Source organism: Podarcis gaigeae, assembly GCF_964106915.1.
Source record: "Podarcis gaigeae genome assembly, chromosome: 11".
Taxonomy (NCBI): Eukaryota; Metazoa; Chordata; class Lepidosauria; order Squamata; family Lacertidae; genus Podarcis; species Podarcis gaigeae.
In genome coordinates this window covers 48,499,632-48,521,101 of record NC_139687.1, presented here as the reverse complement: position 1 = coordinate 48,521,101, position 21,470 = coordinate 48,499,632, and the positions used below count along the sequence as shown (strand labels likewise).

Here is a 21,470-nt window from a genome sequence, read left to right as displayed (position 1 = left end):
GGTGCATGGAAAGAATGACAAAACCCTTTCTCACCTTTGCTGCTCAAGTGAAAACAAGGGCCCCGGCTTTATAAAATAATAAATAAATAAATAAATAAATAAATAAATAAATAAATAAATAAATAACGTGCTGTGCTAGATGCTGTGTGATTTTTAATTGTATCGTCGTTGCTTCCTTTATTTCTTATCTATTGTCTTTTATTGAATTCCATAGAACTCAAATTGTATTACAAGAAAATGCGATATAAGAAATAAGAAGCAAGTAAATTTCAATTAAAAACCCCTTATGGATATGTAACGCACATGTTCAACCACAAATCCACAGACATGCCACGGACCACAGGTTGGGACGCCCCTCTGCTAGTCCACATTTCTCCCTGTTTGTGAAATCTGAACATAGCTGTCAACTTTTCCCTATTCTTGCAAGGAATCCTATTTGGAATAAGGGAATTACCCTTAAAAAAAAGGGAAACGTTGACAGCTATGAATCTGAACAACCCATTTGAATTATTAAGCCCCCTTTCGGATGCTGCCTAAGGGAGCCTGGATATGCACTCTGATTCTGAAAAGTGAAAAACACACTAGCTGAACTCTAGGAATTTTGTTTGCTTAAAAAGAAGAAGACTATGCATGGAAGTAATTAGTTTGAGGTCTGCGGTCCTCATCACAGAAATACAGCACATGTGATTCGCTGAGAAGGGATGCCCTTTAAACCAGTTTAAGTCCACAGTGTAGACCTGCCTAAACTGTGTGGGAGAACTAGTGGCCTCAAATATTTCCAGAAAACACACAAAGCAAAAACTTGCTACAGAAATAACTAGTGTGCGAACAGCAACAAGAGAACAACCGTGTTTCTCCCTTTGTCAAAGACAGCAGTTTCTCCCAAGCTTCAACTATTTATTGTTCTCTTCCACGTACCGAACAAAGAACGCTACAAAGCAGCAGCCCAGTAAAGCGATTGCAGAGGCAGAGATCACCACTACCACCACGCTCCCAGCAGCGCTGACCAGGAAGCCCAGGCCCACCCCAACAATGATCTGCGCCAGCTGGACCATGCAAGTGAGGGCAGCGCAGTCCACACCTTTTCCTCGTTTGTGCTCTCCGGCTTGTCCTCCGGTCTGGCCCTGAAAGCAAGCAGATATAGGAACTCCATCAAACAAGGCACAGCCGACCAAACAATCCTGCACTGAACGTTTCACTGCATGAATCTCAGCTGTTCAAATACTACACAGTCTTGATGAGCAGGCAAGGCAAGACTTTGTTCTTGGGCCCACGATAAGTGGCATCATTTAAAGCTCTGGTGTCCTTCCTCCCAGTTTTGTGAAACAGCCTCTGGGATGCTGGAACCACACAGACTAGGGAACAGTCGCATGGACCATATGACTGGCAAGGAACTCTGCACATACTCTGAAATCCTACTCAAGCTGGTAGAATGTACCTAGCCTTTCCCAGAATCAACTTCCTTACAGAAATTGGCAATTGGCTTCATTGGTTTTGAGAGGGGATTTCTCTTGAAGTTCTTGCTAAAACTTCCCCCCACCTGCTAGACTGCACGGCTGTTAAACTCTGCCTTGTGTTCCATGGACAGTTCATAAGGTTCTGTTAAATGATGTGTCCTCCAGGCTTTGGGGGAGTAAATCAAAAACTCCTTTGAAGTATGATGTTTCCCTACTAGCTTACATTGAAATCCAGGGCACTTGACTGAAGAGTCATCCAATTCACACGTAACAGGGAACAAGGGTGCTTTCTGAATGATAAATTAAAAGCATTGCAAGGTCAATGTGAAGTGCATTTTTCATAAATAATTAAATAAAATGGGTTTGTGATGGTCTGGGCTTGTCATGAATGATACACTATCTTATTTGCTGAACCATAATTACCCTTAGAAAGTTGGAGATAAAAACTCTTTTATTAACAGAGCATGCAATTGAACTACCTTTCTAGTGCCATCATATCAAATACATATTTTTAAAAATATTTTTTACAATTATATCTTGCCTTTCCTCTAGGGAAATAAAGGAATGTGTGTGTGTGTGTGTGTGTGTGTGTGTGAGAGAGAGAGAGAGAGAGAGAGAGAGAGAGTGAGTGAGTTTTCTAATTTCTGGGAATAAAATTAAACATATACAGTTCTCCGCCCCACTCTTCATTTTATCCCACAACAACCCTGTGAAGTAGATTAGATTGAGAGATGGCGACTGGCCCAGGATCAACCAGTGAATTTCATAGCTCAGTGGAAATGAGAATCCAGATCTCCCCAGTTTTCTGACCACTGTGTTGCCTTATGTTAACAGGAGGGCGTAAAGTTCAGCAAAGAAGTTAGTTATCAAATGTCTGCAAATGTATTGTGACATGCTAAGGTTACCAAGACATTTTTCTATGAAAAATGAATTTCACTAGTATGTGGGAGGAAAGTATGAGCCCCATGTAGGTAATTAACTACGAGCCCCGTGTAGGTAATTCACAAAAGAATCGGCTGGGTGCCCTCTCCAGTGGGAGAGAGACCCTGATAGAGTTAAAAACACTCTCAGAGTTAAGCAGCATTATAACATGGAATACAGGTTGTTAGACCCTTTTCATATCCTGTTTAGTTTGCTTACAGTGCTTGCCCACTCTCTCTACCCTTCTTGCAATGATCAGACCACATACGATTAAGTAAGTTTTAAAAATTTTACCTACTAAGTCCAAAAGTCTGGTTCATGCGTTGTTCCATGCAGTAGCAAAGAGAACACAGGTGCAATATACAAAACGTAATGCATCCTGGTCTGTTACATGGCACGGAAAGAGTGAGGAAAGGAAATCAAATAGGTTTCACTTTCTCCCTCATGAAGGTTGTGGGGGGCGGGGCGGGGGATGACCCAGCTGAGTTTAGGAACAGTCCTCTCTTGTCTTAACCCCGTCATGCACTAACCAGCACATTATTTTGACTGCAATTTCCCACAACTAAAGTATGAAACATTGGGCTTGCATTGCTTTCCACTTGATGAACTCTCAAGTCCTCTAAACCACACAAAATCTGACATCCTTGAAAAAGTTCAGCCTCCGCAGCTTCTTCTGATCATGAAGCTAACTCAAGAGGCTGAGTTGTGTTCAGCCTTGACTTCTGTAATGAAGCTCTGCTTCTTGAGCATCCTGCCTTGCCTTCAGAACATTTGCTGATCCAGGCTGTCGTAGCCAATAAAATGTAATTCTTGGTGGGATTATTTTCATCCCATTCCGTGGATGACGCTGCAACAAAATATTGTGAGCAAAGAATACTGTGTGCAAAACACTGGCCTAAATCAGTGTGTGCAGATTTAATCCCTACGCGGGTGGCGCTGTGGATTAAACCACAGAGCCTAGGACTTGCCGATCAGAAGGTCGGCGGTTTGAATACCCGCAACGGGGTGAGCTCCCGGTGCTTGGTCCCTGCTCCTGCCAACCTAGCAGTTCGAAAGCACGTCAAAGTGCAAGTAGATAAATAGGTACTGCTCTGGTGGGAAGGTAAACGGCGTTTCCGTGTGCTGCTCTGGTTCACCAGAAGCACCTTAGTCATGCTGGCCACATGACCCGGAAGCTGTACGCCGGCTCCCTCGGCCAATAAAGCGAGATGAGCACCGCAACCCCAGAGTCGGTCACGACTGGACCTAATGGTCAGGAGTCCCTTTACCTTTTACTAAGGCTACTCCACTGGTTTTTAGCACTATTTATTTCCCCCTGAGATTTTAAGCAGAAAGTCTATCTAGAAAAGCAGGGCTCAGGTGCCGTCAGCTGACTTTCAAGGTGTGAGCAATAAAGAGAGGCAACCTGGCTGTAGACTTCTGCACTCACTTCTTGCATAGCATCCAGAAAAGGAGTGGAGAGGGAAAGGCACGGGCGTCGTAACAAGGATGCTATCGGAAAGGATCTGACAACAACCATCCCTTCTAACTTACCTCTTCCTCCTCCTTGTGATAATCAGCAATGAGGTTGAATGGCACCGTGTATAACGTGCTGGACATTACGCCGAAGAGGGAACAGAGGGCCAAAGTCGAATACACCTTGGGAAAGAGCCCAATGAAGCCAGTGCCTAGCCCAAAAAGCAGGTATCCAATGAAGTAAAGTCCCTTTAATCCAATGTAAGGCAGAAGCGCTTTCTGCAAATCTGTTGGAAGAAAAAGATTGGGAAAGGGGTGGGGGATTTCTGTCTAAAAGGAAACCATTGGAATCATTGCTGAACATTATTTTATTTAGCAAAGTTTATGTATTGTTTAATGTAGATCAAACTGGAGTGTGAAACGTCTGCAATATCTTTGAAAATAATATTACCTTCCTTCAAAGTGAAGCTGTTGACAGAATCTTACTAACTGTACCTTGCTTCCTCCAGGGAGCTTGCATATGAAATCTGTTTGGTTTCAGCAGCTAAAAATTTTATTTACCACCTCCAGACTATTCTTTGGGTCTTACCATGCATATCAATGAAGGAAGCTTGAACCTTATACACCTACCATTCCTGTTCATGGAACATTTATTTGCTGTCTGCTGCTGTGCTTGGAGCACCCTATTGTGATGTTTCTCATCATCTCACATTTGTAGGATATTGACTGTGGAAAGGCATTCTGCCTCCATTTCAGAGACTTACCACTCCTACCATTCCTGTTCATGGAAAATATATCTGATTCTTATTAAGTTGTGACTCCATGCACATATTATATGTCTTCTGTTTATGAATTTTGAAACAGTACAGTGGTACCTCGGGTTACATACGCTTCAGGTTACATACGCTTGAGGCTACAGACTCCACTAATCCAGAAATAGTACCTCAGTACCTCAGGTTAAGAATTTTGCTTCAGGATCAGAACAGAAATCGTGCAGCAGCAGCGGGAGGCCCCATTAGCTAAAGTGATGCTTCAGGTTAAGAACAGTTTCAGGTTAAGAACAGACCTCCAGAACGAATTAAGTTCTTAACCCGAGGTACCACTGTATAGTGTTATAAAAATATTGTCAGTATATTATTAGCTGACATGGTTGTAGAGCATGAGCTCTACCATAAAGCCCTTTTTCTGATCCTTGCTTCTGTCATGTCATCACCAGGAAGCCTTGGCACAAACCACCATTCTCACAGCCTCAACTTTGCTTCTGTAATGTGGGCATAAATGATATCGATCGACCTTACAAAGTTGTTGTATGGTCACATAGAGAATATAGGCAAAATGCCCTGCCTATATGAATGCACTTTATATTTTGGTCAGATCGCAAGTGATCCGTTTGTTGGTAGTACTCACAGGAATAAAGCGAGGAAGAGATGGCGTTGATACACATCCCCCAGCACCCGATCTCTACTCCCCTTTCATAGGTTAGGTACGCTGTGGAGTTATGAGGTGCATAAGGATCACCATTGAATACAATCTGCAGTGTGCCAAAATAGAAAAGAATAAGAACAAGCTGTGCTGGTAATCATACCTCTAAATAAAACAGGACACAAAATACTGGCTTCCAAGCAAATGTGCACAGGACTGCCTCTGTGTTTATTTGATGTTGGTGACTTTAATTATGATGGTGATGGTGATATGTATTGTCAGCCAATTTTCTGCCAATAGCACAGGGCCAAGAATTGATAGTATTGCAGTCTGGCTTCTGTTTCAGACAGGCTTTCCAGCAGCACAATGCTACTCTATGTGTTTTCACACCAAACCATGGCTTGGCATTACAATAACTAACCTGGGGATCATGAATTTCCTTTTCCATCTTTCTCCCCTCACAAAAACTACAACAACATGGTCCGAGGTCCTGCTAAGTCATAGGGCTGTATCCAACTAAGATATACCGGTACTCACAGCAGACCTATTGAAATTAATGGACCTATGTTAGACATGCCCATTCATTTCAATGGGTTGATTTTGAGTAGGACTAATGTGGGATGCGGGTGGCGTTGTGGGTTAAACCACAGAGCCTAGGACTTGCCGACCAGAAGGTTGGCGGTTCGAATCCCTGCGACGGGGTGAGCTCCCGTTGTTCGGTCCCTGCTCCTGCCAACCTAGCAGTTTGAAAGCACGTCAAAGTGGAAGTAGATAAATAGGTACCGCTCTGTCAGGAAGGTAAACGGCATTTCCATGTGCTGCTCTGGATCACCAGAAGAGGCTTAGTCATGCCGGCCACATGACCCGGAAGCTGTACGCCGGCTCCCTTGGCCAATAAAGTGAAATGGGTACCACGACCCCAGAGTCAGCCACGACTGGACCTAATGGTCAGGGGTCCCTTTACCTTTAATGTGGGATACAACTCATTGCTTACTCTCTTGCCTGAAAACAAGGATTGTAAACTTCAGCTTGAACATGGTTTCCAATCCTCGCTTGTAGGGCAGCCTATGTTTGGCTTTCGAAAGTTAAAACTTTGCTCAAGGCAGCTTACAAAATTACACCACTACAAACATAGCAAAAGCAGTCATAAACAACCAACAAAACACCAAAAAGTACATCAAAAAAAGAAATTGAACAATTTCCACATAAATCATAAGATCCAAAATAAACATACGGAAAATTAACAGCAACAACCCAGGTGGGAAAAGGCCTGTAAGGCAGGGAGCAGGTCTTCCAGGACTCACAGCCAAGATGGTCTCAGTGGTTATCCCGTGCTTAGTAGCGCCAGTGCAGTGACAACCTCCACTAGCAAGTGGGAAGGATCAGACTTGAAAAACCCACATACAAGTCTGAATAGCATCAAACAGAGAGCCTGAAATGTCAGGTTTACCGTATTTTTCGCCCTATAGGACGCACTTTTTCCCATCCAAAAATGAAGGGGAAATGTGTGTGTGTCCTATGGGGCGAATGCAGGCTTCAGGAAGCTATCCACTAGCCATGGGAGACGCAGCTCTCCCACGGCTAGCAGAGAGCTTGCCTGCACCCAGAAGCTTGGGGCGTGCTGAGCTCAGCATGCCCCAAGCTTCGGGTTTTGCGCAGTCCTCCGCTAGCCATGGGAGAGCTGCACGACTTCGCACAGCTCTCCCACGGCTTGCAGATAGCAGCCTGTTCTTGGGGCTGGGGTCGGGGGGAAGCTTGGGCTTCCCCCGCCCCAGCCCCGCACCTGGGGGGGAAAATAATTTTTTTCCCTTTATTTCCCCCCCCAAAAAAACTAGGTGCGTCCTATGGGGCAAAAAATACGGTATTTCTGTTGCAAATGCCACATACATTAATGTGGTAAACAAAACAATTAACTGCTAGTTTCTAATTTATTTATTTTTTTAAAATCATTTTTATTAATTTTCCAATAAAAGGTAAAGGTAAAGGTACCCCTGCCCGTACAGGCCAGTCTTGACAGACTCTGGGGTTGGTGCGCCCATCCAATTAACATATCCATCAAATCATAATCCAATTATAATCCAATTAAAAACAATAAAATTAAATTAAAAAACAACCAAATTACAGCAGTCCAAATTATTAATTATTAATTTTTTTCCAGGCTTCTCATAGTTTGGACCTCTGAAATATATCTCCAATATCTTCGTTCCTGCCTTCTTCTCTGGTTTCTAATTTTAAAATGTATGGTATGATTGTCAGTTCTACAGAATTCAAGAGTGAGGTGAAGGGGAATCAAACATGTAGAACACAAATGGAAACCTTTGTGTTTTTATGACTGCTATTTTCATATTTTGGAGACTGCAGTAGATTCAACAGCAGAAACCTTTTTCGAAAAGTAAAAGATGAGAAATCCAGCTACCCAATGGACCCAGTTCTATGTAGAATACTTGGAGGCATCCATTTTTTGTTCTTGGAAATCTAATTTCCCTGTTCTTGATGTTGACAACTGTTGAAATCTGCCATCAAGCTGCATAAGCAAGCAAATGAAAATTAAATCCTAAAAATTGAATTTGCCCAGAGGAAAGATGGTTACTTTTCCGTACCTGTCCCATGAAATCAGTGAAGAAGAGCATGTTGGAAAGGAAAGCTGTCCATCCCATCAGATGGCTCACACACAAGCAGCGGTAGTGGGAAGGCATGCTTAGGAGTGCTTTGAGGAGGGACTTAATGGTCATCTGCTTCTGAACCTGAAAGGAAGGATGTTCCAACGTTTCATTGAAAAGGCTCCCAACAGACTGGAGGATTTCCCCCCCCCCCCTGTCTCTCCACTCTTCAGTTTCTCAGCTCTCTTGCCCCCCTTCTCTTCCTCTCTCATAACACTAGAACTTGTGCACACCCAATTGTTAAGTTGTGGGTGAACATATCAGACGACACAGCGATTCTTCAAACAGCTCTTGTTTATTCAGAGGCCAGAACAGAACTGAGCTGAAGGGCTCAGTCAGCCTGCTTATATAGAGCTCCAGTACAACGTTACTGTAGCAACTTTCTAAAACTATCCAATCACTGAACGTCACTTTCGATCCTACATTTGCATAGCTATCTACAGTATCCCCCTGCTAGCCCAGGGTGAGAACTTCAGTACATAACACCAATGAAGCTAAATGTTGGAAGATTCAGTACAGATAAAACACAGAACTTCATGCAGCACTGTGATGGCCTGGGATTCCGATTCAGAGGCTGAACCAGAGGAATCCCGTCCTGCACAGGAGTCCCCGCCTCCAGGGCCGGCTGAACTGGGGCAAGGCCTAGATTCTGAGGAGCCTGAACCTGTGTCAGATCCTCAGGAGCAGGCACCAGGTGAAACCATTCTGGCCCCAGAGGTGCTTGAGAACTCAGTGTCTACAGGTGAGCCTCCTCCGGGGCCCAGTAACCCTTTGGCCTCTCCTGAACTGCAGAGGCTTAGGGCAGAGAGGCGAAGGGAACTGGTTGCTCCCAGGAGGAGTGCTCGCCTTAAGGCCAGAGGAGGCGGGGCTCCTGGGGGCCGGGACCGCCCCTGGCCTTAGAAGAAGATAAAGGTTAGTCAGCCCGGTCCCAGGTTGCGGGAGCAACGTCGTTGTTGGCTTCAGACCTTCCAGTGTTCCTGTTCCCTGCCCGGCCTCCTGCTCCTGACCTTCCAGTGTTCCTGTTCCTTGCCCGGCCTCCTGCTCCTGACCTTCCAGCGTTCCTGGTCCCGCCCGGCTCCCAGCTTCTGACCTCCCAGCGTTCCTGTTCCCTGCCCGGCTCCCTGTTTCGGATCTCGCCTCTCATCTTGTGAACTCTGACTACGATCACGGTACCTTCCCCCCGGGACCAGCACAAGCACCTAGTTAAAGTATGGAAATGCTCCCACAGGAGACAGTGATGGCCACCAGCTTGGATGACTTTAAAAGAGGATTAGACAAATTCATGAAGATCTAGGCTATGTTCTAACTGCCTGTGTCAGAAGCAGTATGTCTCTGAATACTGTATGGTGGGAATCACAGGTGGGCAGAGTGCTGTTGTGCTCATGTCCAGCTTACAGGCTACCCCTAAGCATCTGGTAAGCGACTGCGTGAAAAGGATACTGGGTTAGATGGGCCGATGGGCCATATTCTTCAAAGAGGACTATTCTCAGGGCATGGTCTGTGGGTAGATGGTGCAGCCGAAGCTAAGGAGGTCTAGGTCAGGTCTTGTGCCTGGATAGGAGACCACCTGGGAGCCCTACCTGCCTCAAGGTAGATGCTACTGGAATATAAATTTATTAGATGAATTATTAATAAAAAGTAACACCACTGTCTCTCCAGATACTGATGGATGATGCAGAAGTTTGTGGGAGTGAATGCCTTGCATGAAAATAAACCAGCACATGAAAGCAACTTTCAGAAGACTGTTTTGAATGGTTGGCAAGGTGAAACAAGACATCTCACCCCACAGGAATTGCCTCTGGCTGACAGCTAAAAAGCTAAAGAAACCAGGAAGGCACTTTCTCTAGAAATATCAGATAGCTGGGGTTTTAGCTAAACCAACAACTCAAGGCTCACTTCTATCTGAATTATCAGATCCAGCTGGTGTGCATTTGGATATCAAGTCTTCCTTATTCAATTTTGGGCTACTTTGTTCACACTGGTTGCTCGCAACGCTATTGCTCCTTATACGCCTACCTGTCCTCATCCAGCAAATCTGTTTTTTAACAACTTTTTGCTGTTAGGAAAGTGACAAGGAAATGCACTGAAGCATGAGGGCTGAACAAATGATTAACAGGAAGACATGCAAACACCCCACAAGGATATCATGTTGACTGCTCATTGTCGTATAACTGCCCCATAAACAAATGAGAACAAATGTTCAAGGAAGTCTGGGCATAGTCTAACCAATGCATAAGCTTTGTGCATATAAATCAAGATGAAGGCTGGATAAATAGATTGTCTAGAGGAGCCCTGAATCACTCTGGAAGCATTTTCACCTAAATAGTAGGATAAACAGGCTTGAAATAAATAAATCAATTTCACTTGATTTCCTTGAATGCATTTTTGTTTGGATGCGAAACTGATTAGCAGACGCAAGAGCAACAGTGTCAGACCATTGATCCATCCAGCCTAGTACTTTGAATTCTGATTAGCAGTGGCTCGCCATGGTATATATTGCCAGTGATGTAAAACACATCTACAGATCCCAGAACAAGATTGGCACAATCCTAAGAAAAAAACCTTCCTTGTTGGCACAAGGTTGGTACAACACAGCTGTGATCAACGGAGCAGAATGTAAGCCCCACTGGCTTCAAAATATATCAACTTGCTACCAAATATTCATGCAGATCAACTTCACTTGAAAACAAATACTTCGGAAGATTCTGGCCAAAGTTATGTCAGTTTTTACATGGGTGACTCATGGCCATTTTCAGATCTAGATGCAAAATTATCTGCTTATCAGACTCTTCATATATCTTTAGGAAACAAGGTACATGTTAACGTTTCATTTTTCCCAGACTCTGGTTACAATCCTGTGCACATTTATCTGGGAGTTAGTGGGTGGCGCTGTGGGTTAAACCACAAAGCCTAGGCCTTGCTGATCAGAAGGTCGGCAGTTCGAATCCCCACAACAGGGTGAGCTCCTGTTGCTTGGTCCCTACTCCTGCCAACCTAGAAGTTCGAAAGCCCGTCAAAATGCAAATAGATAAATAGGTACCACTCTGGCGGGAAGGTAAACGGCTTTTCCGTGTGCTGCTCTGGTTCACCAGAAGCGGCTTAGTCGTGCTGGCCACATGACCCGGAAGCTGTACGCCGGCTCCCTCGGCCAGTAAACCGAGATGAGCACCACAACCCCAGAGTCGGCCACGACTGGACCTAATGGTCAGGGATCCTTTACCTTTACCTTTTTAAGCCTCACCAAACAAAGTGGGACTTACCTCTAAATAAGCATGCAGAGGACCATTTCCAGGTCCTTTTTCAAAGAGCTGGGTTTTTTTAAGTTTCAGTAGAATGCACCAGATGCTTAATGCAATTCAGAATCCTGTGTTATTAGACCAAGAACCATGCAAAAGCTGTTGACATCTGTAATGAATGCAGCATGTACTGACCGGCTGACTCCTTTTCACTAAACACATTAACTTGAGGACCTGGCTTAGGGACAACTGAACATAGTGATGCATTGCCAAGATCCAAGATCCTTCTTGGCTAAGTGCAAGACATGGAATCCGAGCAAAGTTAATCAAGATCAGTGAACTCAGATAGCTGGGCATACATATTGCTCTCTGGGATTGCAGCCAATGACTTATCTTTAAAAATGTAAAGCTAAATGTAAAGCTATTAGAAGAAGGAGCCCGCAGACTGTGGATTTCATTCACAGGGGACCACAGAATATTAATTTCTGTGACACAATAGGTCTTATTTCACGAAGAGCCTGTCAGATAACAGTCACACAGAGATCAATGTTTGGAATTCAATATTGCACTCTTGTAATCGTTCCATCAGTGCAGGCATTCCAGCTTCTCCTTGCATGCTGCTCTGGGAGTCCTCCTGACCTTCAAGCCAATTTTCGGAGGTGTAGGGGGAGTGGGAGCCCAACTGCACAAGTGAAAGTCCTTCCACAAAAAGATCAGGTGAATCCCAACCAATATTTGTTATTTCTGCACCAAGTCAGAAGGGAGGAACCACCATACAAGATACTTAGTATCTCAGTGTAATCTGGGGTAATTTAATGATTATATCCAAGGGGAACAGTGAAAGCAGCGATTCCTCTTGCTGTTCTGGCTTCTGGGATAGCTGCGTAGCCTGCATTCGCTCAATAAGACGCACACACATTTTCCCTTACTTTTTAGGAGGGAAAGAGTCTTATAGAGCAAAAAATACGGTACTTCACTTTCCACTTCATGGGAGGGTCCAGGGTTACTATGTCAAATATATTAGAATTAAAGACAGAGATGGCAATCTTAAAAAGGCAGAATTACCTGAATGTCTTCTTTGAGGGTGGGCTTCCCTTGCCGAGATAAAACCCGTATTTCATTATATCCGCTGTTAAAATAACCATTCTTGACTTTTCCTATGGAACCATACGGATAGGGCTCAGCTGTTTTCAGCAGGGCTTCGGATTCTACCTTGTCAGCGAGAGAAGTTTCGGGAATACTGCACAAGTGTACAGTAAGGCAGATCAGGAACACAAGAGCAGCATAAAAGAACATCACCTGGAATTCTGATCCCAAATATTTTCCCAAGACGGTATGCCCCCAGTCGATGGCACCTGTAAGGTAGCCAAGGGCCCCTCCTAGACCTAAAAAAGAACAGAAAAATAAAGACAGTAGAATCGTATTTAACATCAACATGTCAGGTTATTTGTGTGCCCCTTCCAAGAGAGATCCAGAGAGTGGCAACATGAGAACGGGCTTTTTCTGTGGTGGCCTCCCAATTGTGGAATGCTTTTCCCAGGAAGCCTCACCTGGCACCCTCACTACAAATCTCTAGGTGCCAGGCAAAAGCATTTTTCTATAACCAGGCCTTTGCTGAATGAACAATGTATGGCTTTTATAAAGTGTTTGTGGGAGGGAAGCTATTTGTTGTTGGTTGTTGATAGGGGTGGGACAAAGATGAGTGGTCAGAGGAAGAAGAGGGAGCCGACTGGGAGGAAGTGGTTTGGAAGCTGAATAGGTAACAAGGTTTAGTGAGCAGGAAGAGGCTGTGGCAGAGAGCAGTCCAGAAGCAGAGGCTGGAGAGGAAGAGGGCCAGGAGACAGAGATGAGGCAGGTTGCTGAAGAAGGCAGGCGTGTCCAGCTCCCAGAACCAGAAGAGGTACAGAGAGGGAGGAGCAAAGGCAGACAAGGTGAATAACTCTCTGCTTGCAAAGAACCTGGGGGAGGAGGAAATGTAGTGAACCTTGGGGAAGCGGGGACCTTCAGTCCTTACAACTGCCTCATAGGAGCAAGATCTACTGGGATGCTGTGCTCACTAGGCCTGACTCCCTGAGTCAACCTGCTTCCTTGAATTAAGAGTTAACTTCATGGACACACTGTGATTTATTGCTGGCAGCATGCGAGTGAGTGTAGAACGTAGTCTGTTGTACAAAAGTAAAATATGCACTCATTGCCCTGCCCACCACTGGGATGTGACCCCTGGGAGGCTACCTAGAAAGGAATGTGGCCCTAGGACTGGAAAAGGACCCTTGCTACGTTAACGTTATGATGCTACAGATTCTAGTAACAGCTTGCTTCATGGGAAATTGTCAGTGTAACGTTTACCATGCATTTGCAAGTGCTTCTAAAATGCACCCACAAATACTATGGTTAGCAGGATATGCAATAATATAAAGGTCAAATCTATGTATATAACCCACAATTTAAGTAACTGCTAGGGGCTGACGTCACTCGGACTGCAAGGCAACACAACCTTCTCTTTGTTTAGTGGCGGTGCGGTCGGCAGGCATTTGAATCACATGGAACTTCCTTCCATCTCTCACCACCATCCAGTGTCACTCTGGATGCGACCTCGTAAGAGACGCTGGATTTGAGGAAATAAAAACTCTCATTTATGGTGGGGAGAAAGTTTCTGGGAAAATATTCCAAGCTGGGGGGGGGGGGAAAGAATGCCTTTTCTTTCATGACCGTCCCCACCCCACCCCCAAACCATGAAAATATTGCTGACCCTGGAGGGAAAGGAGTAAAGAGCATGCAGCCAGGCCAGACCATGGAGAATTCAAGTGGTAACAAGCAGAAGAGTGAGATGGGATGGCAGGTGAGGAGAGCAGCAGCCATAATGAGTCAATAAGGACTGGGCTTTGTGGGGAGAACCTCCTGGCTCAGAGCAAGGCTATATATTAGAGGGAACAGATCAATGGTGGAGGTGATGGGAGTTACAGCCCAACATCTAAAGGACCACAGATTCTCCCTCTGTGGGTAGAAGGAGTCCATACACTCTGGTGGGGAGCCTGTGACCTTTCAGATCATAGCTGTCAACCTTTCCTTTTTTTGTGGGAAATTCCCTTATTCCAGTGCCGTTTCCCGCTGCTATCCCAGATTGTTAGATATCCCATAGACTGTCCCCGGGCAGGTGAGGCTGCTGATCCCTTATTTTCAAATCTGAAAGTTGACAGCTATGTTCCAGATGTTGTTGAGTTTAGACGCCCATCATCTCCAGCTAGTAGAAACAATGGTCAAAGACTAGGATAGATGAATTTGTCTATTTTGGTTCCACTCAGTTTCTTGTATATCCCGTCTTAAATTCAGATCTCCACATTTCCGCAGCAATTTGCGAACTGTTATTTGTTAACTCCTCATGAAAATTCACCCGCATTTCAGTGCAAAATTCTCCCAACAAACACATTTTTGTATGCAGTTTGGACTAACATACACACTTTGCAAGCAAATTCCTATGTGTTTGTTTGGAGAATTAGTACAAATTAGTTAGTTTTCACATTACTATGCAAGCAAAATCAAATCCCCCCCCCATCCCTAGTCAAGTAGGATAGAAATATAGAAATACAGACTTGTACAGTGGTACCTTGGGTTACATACGCTTCAGGTTACATACGCTTCAGGTTACAGTCTCCGCTAACCCAGATATAGTGCTTCAGGTTAAGAACTTTGATTCAGGATGAGAACAGAAATTGTGCTCCGGCGGCACGGCAGCAGCAGGAGGCCCCATTAGCTAAAGTGGTGCTTCAGATTAAGAACAGTTTCAGGTTAAGTACGGACCTCTGGAACAAATTAAGTACTTAACCCAAGGTATCACTGTAGTTGGAAGGGACCACAATAGTGATCTAGTCCAGTCCCTGCAATGCAGGAATCTTTAAGCCCAGAATTATTTATCTATTTAAAATCCACACTGTTGTTTTTAAAAAATATCAAAATGGTGTGCAACATATAATAATAAAATCAACAACAGTATCCATAGAAGCACCAACAAAACATCAATAAATACTGATGAGTTAAAAAGAGAAAATTCATATTTATTATGGGTCCAACATCTTGAGGACCACGGGTTCCCTATTATAATCATATTATTTATTCTTTCAAGGGCTAAAGATACTAAACCAAAGAAGCCAAATACCCAGAACCGTATATTCTTTAAGCACATAACTTTCCCTATAGAGTTCTGGGAACTGTAGCTTGTTAAGAGTGCTGGGAATTGCAGCTACAGTTGCCAGGATTCTTGGGCAGGTATTCTGTGCTTTAAATGTACAATGTGCACACCGTCCCAAACTTCTTGGCATCTCTTTTGTATGTCTTGAGGATTTGCATGGCATAATAAGCAGATTTGTAACATCTAAATGGGACGCAGGTGGCGCTGTGGGTTAAAGCCTCAGCGCCTAGGACTTGCCGATCGAAAGGTCGGCGGTTCGAATCCCTGCGGCGGGGTGCGCTCCCGCTGCTCGGTCCCAGCGCCTGCCAACCTAGCAGTTCGAAAGCACCTCCAGGTGCAAGTAGATAAATAGGGACCGCTTACCAGCGGGAAGGTAAACGGCGTTTCCGTGTGCGGCTCTGGCTCGCCAGAGCAGCGATGTCACGCTGGCCACGTGACCCGGAAGTGTCTCCGGACAGCGCTGGCCCCTGGCCTCTTGAGTGAGATGGGCGCACAACCCCAGAGTCTGGCAAGACTGGCCCGTACGGGCAGGGGTACCTTTACCTTTTTTAACATCTAAATGCAAAATAAACTCTGCATAGCATGTGATAGCAGCACTATCAAAAGGCATGACAGCAAAATTTATTTCCCACCAGACACTGGGGGTGAGTGGGGAGAGGATGGGACAACTGCACTCTTCTAAACAGTATTTAAATATGCAGCAGAGTCCACATCTAGTTTCCTGAGGTGTAAGTTTTACTAAGCCCATTGGGACTTACTTTCTACAGTCAATGTGGCTAGGAGTTGACAATCCAGGTTTAAAAAGCTTGTGCTGTTGTATCTTCTCTGGCCCTTTGCTGGGTTTCAGTTGCCATTGTGGAAAATACAGTGGTACCTCGGGTTACATACGCTTCAGGTTACAGACTCTGCTAACCCAGAAATAGTACCTCGGGTTAAGAATTTTGCTTCAGGATGAGAACAGAAATCGTGCTCTGGCGGCGCAGCGGTAGCAGGAGGCCCCATTAGCTAAAGTGGTGCTTCAGGTTAAGAACAGTTTCAGGTTAAGAACGGACCTCCAGAACGAATTAAGTACTTAACCTGAGGTACCACTGTACAAATATGCAAAAACAGAACAGTATAATAACCCAATACATGCCAAAAGCAGGAGGAAATTCTTGCTCGTTTGGCTTCAATTTTAATTGTAGGATGTTACTTCTTTCAAAAGAATGTGTTCCTCCGGATCCTCTCTGTAGCAGCTACAGCGGTCACAAGATGACCTGTTAAACAATGCTTGTTACTGAAGCACTGCATCAGATGACCAACTTGTTCAAGAAGCTTAAGCATGGGAAGACAGGAAGGAACTCCAGGCAGCTGCCACCTTTCTCTCTCCCTCATCGCGCCGTATGATTAAAGGGAGGGGAAAGAGAACCGTTCAGATGCTATGACTTTTACCTGTCAGGAGGGCATGATAATGAAGCCCTTTCTCCTTGTCCTGGTGAGAGCAGACGTCAAATAAATAGGCCTTGATGGGACCATCAATGAAGTCAGCAGCAAAATCAAAGAGCACCACTCCCAGCATGGTGATAACTATAGCCCAAGTCCTCTGGGTGCCTCTGTCTGCAACCAAAGCTGCAAAAGAAGAAATTGGTTCACTTTACAGCTGTTTCCTAGATACCATGGAGTACTGAGGGCCAATGCGGCTGCAATTTTCTGTTGCTTTCTTCGCTCACAAGAGCCATCGCTTGCACAGGAAATCTCTAAAAGGAATGCTGGGGGCTTCTCAATCTGCGATTGTTCTAAGATTGCAGCAATTGTCACCTTTTTAATTTTTGTGCATTAGATGTGTCAGCAGATTCTAAAATGGACCCCCACCCACTCGTACCTGACCTCCTTGCGGCTGGCTGTGCCAGTCTCTTTCAGAAGGGACCTAGGAACAGAGATGTTTGACTGGAGCAACTGACTGGAAGAAGGTAAGGTGCAGGAGGGAAGACTTCACTCCTCTTACACGACACTGTCAAAGGCAGTATGCCTCTGAGTACCAGTTGCGTACCCTCCAACATTCCTCAGATGAAAATAGGGACATTTTCATCTGAGAAATGTTTGAGTGTAGGCTGCTTCTTTGGCATCTGTGTTTCTGTCTCTGCCCCCCAGGAGTTTTCACACACCCCCACCCAAAATAATAATAATAATAATAATAATAATAATAATAATAATAATAATAATATAATAATAATAATAATAATAATAATAATAATAATTTATACCCGCCCATCTGCCTGGGTTTCCCCAGCCACTCTGGGCTGCTTCCAACAGAATATTAAAATACAATAGTCTATTAAACATTAAAAGCTTCCCTAAACAGGGCTGCCTTCAGATGTCTTCTAAAAGTCTGGTAGTCGTTTTTCTCTTTGACATCTGGTGGGAAGGTGTTCCACAGGGCAGGTGCCACTACCGAGAAGGCCCTCTGCCTGGTTCCCTGTAAAACGACCCTCCTCAATGCCCCCCACCCAATTTGTCATCCTAAATCATCCCAAGTCATTATATGTACCAGCTCATGAATGATGTGCATCAGCCCTACTCCATAATAGCTTGCCCCTGAAACCATTGCAGTATCTCCAGTATTCAGTTGCATGAATGGGGATGCTGGGTTCCACTTAGGGCAACTATATCACTGTTCTTATGGCCAACAAAGCTGGGGACTCAACCATTGCAGCTCTTCTTTCCCAAACGTATTCCACCCCTCTGGTCTGGTCCTTTCACCCACCACTCCCTCGCTCCACTTTCTGTGTGATACACCTGGATGAGAAAGGGAAATAACAAAAGGACAAAGGGAAGGTGTCTGGAGCAGTGGAGGCCATTAAGTCTTCTGCTTCATTGGGATGAAGAAGTCGCAATCTCGGGGCGGCAAGCTGGCAGCCAAAATCACATAGTCAAAGTTGATTTATGTGTTGAGCCAGGACACACCAAAGGCTTCATTGGGTACCTGATTATATTTTATTTTCCACAACAGATTCTTATCGCACACTGGAAGGGAATAGCTGGCTTTGAACCACTTTAGTTGGTATTAATGCACTTGGGGAAAATCCATTTAACTCAGTTGATTGCAATGGGACAAAGGCAATTTAAATGCAAGACCCAAGCACTTTGGAAATTGTATTGCAACACCTCCATTCTTGAATTCCCTGTTTTTCTGCAGGATGACTACTGAATCAGTGGCTAGGGATGTAGGGTTAACAGCGTCAAAAATCTATTGGACTTCTAATCTACCAGAGCACTTTCAAAGAAGTTTCAAAGCCCGTTATAACAGCCCAGTCATCTTGACTGCTGAACCTCACAAGGTTATTGCAGGAAGTTCCTCATTTCGAAAGCCTCTAAAGTATGTGTCATGAATTGGTCCTTACTTGTGGTAAAATAAGCACCCACAGCTGCTTGTTTTATTTACATGGGCACTGCAGTGTGAGAAGGCTATCGAGTAACTAGAGTGTCTCCATAGAGGAAGGGGACAAAGATGGGGAGGGTTCAAAAGACCGAGTCCTATGAAGATAGGTTGATGGAGCTGGGCATGGAGAAGAGATTAACTAAGAAAGCAAGCTTTATATATCTGAGGGGATGCCACACAGATGGTGGAGCAAATCTGCTTTATGTTCCTTCAGAAGGCAAGACCACAGTTAATGGACTCAAATTACAAGAAAGGGGTTTCTGACTAAACATTAGGAAGAGCTTCCTGAGAATGGAGCAAACTAGCTCAAAAGTGGTGGTCATCCAGCCACCACATCAGGGATGTATTGGCAAGGGTTGGACTGGATGACCTTGAGATCCCTTCCTGCTCTATGATTCTAATAAAACTAGTTAAGCCCCTTAAATTTAGGGATCCTAAAAGATGTTGTAGGGATTACTGATGTTTATTTATTGCATTTTTATCCCAGCTTTCCCCCAAGGAGTTCAAGGTGGCCTACACATTTCTCTTCCTTCCAATGTTATCTTCACAAGAACCCTGTGAGGTAGGCTAGGCCAAGATTGACTGGCCCAAGGTCACCCAATGAGCTTCATAGCTGCATTGGGGTTTGAACCCTGGTCTCCCAGGTCCTAGTCCAACACTATAACCACCACGCCATGCTGGTGTATGTGAAGTACTTGAACAATCAATAAGAGCATTTGTGTTTTATTAATTGGGAGATTGAAGTGCTTCACAGACACTGTCCATTATTATTATTATAGTTGTTGTTGTAACTTTCTGCGAGTTTAGCCCCTGCATCATGTAATCACAGCATAGTTCAAGTTTTTCATGAAATAAACAATGATTAAAATGATTAATCTCAAAATGAAATTAGCTCTTTGCCTATTTTCTTTACTCCTGGAACCTGTCTGTGACTGGAAAGAGGTGACTCTGGCAGCAACAGTCGTATCAAACATGCATGCGGAATACAGACAGCATTTGCGTCCAAGCCTCCTTCAAACACAAGCTTCAACCCCCTAATGCGAGAGGTCTTTTATTTCACACATTAGTTAATTTTCACGGTGCTAGCTAGTCCTTCACAGACACATAACCAAATATGCACGCTTCAAACTTGTTGAGAAAACTTGCACTTTCTCCACTGTTCCACCCACCCACCCTTATCTTCAGATTCACAAAGGTACATTTTGCACGGCTCAACAAAGTGTTCAGTTACTCACCTGAGACAACTGTCTCTCCATTGAGGTACAGAGCCATCCCTACCAGCATCATAATGCCCAGGACCAGGATGTAAGGTCTCCGCTTGCCCCAGGCTGAATTGCAGTGGTCACTGGCTGAGCCAACCACAGGCTGCAGCACAAAACCAAGGATGGGGCTTATGAGCCAGACGAGGCTATAAAGGCTTTTGGGGAGCCCCACGCTGAGCAGCACAGGTGTGACGAAGGCAGCCTCCACGGCGTAGCAGAACTCTCGGCCGAACATGGCCATGCTGTGCATCACCAACCTCCCCGTTGCCTTCTTCGGGGGCTCCACGGGCCTGAAGGGCTCTCCAGCTGCCAAGGACTGCAGCATGGTTTCTTCTTTGCTGCTACTGCATTCCATGCTGGCGATGCCCAACTCACAGGGGCGCGGAAGCGTCCCACCGAAATCCTGCCTGGTTAGAGTCATCGGGCTGCTTTCTGGGAGCGTGCTCTGCCAGGCATGGATCTCGGGTCAGCCGGTAGGAAAAGGAGCTGGAGGAGGGGCACGCACATACTTTTCAGGGCTCTCTGGAATCACAAGTTGCACGAGGGGGGAGTGGCGGGGGGAGTGTGTGTCTTGTGTGTGTCTGCGGCGGAAGATTAGCACAATTAGAGCGCCTGGCTCGCTGGAGAGTTCTCAGCTATGACTGGAGGATTATCTCAGAGAAGGGAGGGAATGTGGATCATGTGTGTATACTATGCTCACATGCCCAAAGCCAAAGTTAGTCGGAAGGCAAAAGTTAATAGTCGGAAGATACTGGTGCATCAGCCACTTTTTTTGCATGTTGCAAGGAAGAGTATCCTTTCCATGGTTTCATTTCAGGCAACAAGTTGTTTGCAGAGCAGAACTGCTTTTAAGATAGTCTGGAGGAAGAAATGGCAGGAGGCTGGCAATCCTTCCTTGTGGTATTTAATCCTGTGTGCTTTGAAGTTTGGCTTTCATGCTTCCTAGGGCCTGTGTTCCCAAAGAATGTTCAGGCTCTCTCCCCCTCCCCTCCAGATCTCGTGTAAAGAAGTGAAAGTCTATGTCTTCCGTACAAGAAAATAAAAGTAAAATGTACAGGCAGCATTCTAACCCTGTGTCGCTTAGCATTCCGGCCAAGGAATGTAAAGGAATTGTATTTCTTTCCAAATTATCCTATCCAGCTTTGTGATTCCACTTTTGTGCTGATGAGACTCTAAAAATTTCACTAATTACTGCTGTTTTAGCGATTACCAAGGAATAAGAATAAGCCAACTGCTAAACAAAGCACAGAAGTAAAATGAACTCTGGCTAGAGGGCTGACTCACCACTTAAGTAAGATGGGCAGACCAAAGATCAAGACAAGGACGTCTTGGATATGGAATACCCGAGATCAGATCCCATCTCTACCAAGCACTTATTGTGGGCTTTAACCAAGCCACCATCATGCAACTTGGAAGTATAAAGCAGAAGAGTGGCTTGCTTTGCAGAGTAACG

At 44.9% G+C, this 21,470-nt stretch overlaps 1 protein-coding gene across 1 annotated transcript; it reads right to left on the bottom strand.

Moving 5' to 3' along the window:
• Positions 1-867: 867 nt before the first annotated feature.
• On the bottom strand, positions 868-20,527 carry SLC45A2 (solute carrier family 45 member 2). The gene is made up of 7 exons (XM_083702810.1): positions 19,991-20,527; positions 16,769-16,945; positions 12,217-12,536; positions 7,856-7,999; positions 5,241-5,364; positions 3,912-4,120; positions 868-1,124 (listed from the first exon to the last, which is right to left on the bottom strand). Exons 1-7 carry the CDS (start codon positions 20,436-20,438, stop codon positions 894-896), a joined length of 1,653 nt encoding a protein of 550 aa, XP_083558936.1. The 5' UTR covers positions 20,439-20,527; the 3' UTR covers positions 868-893.
• Positions 20,528-21,470: the final 943 nt, after the last annotated feature.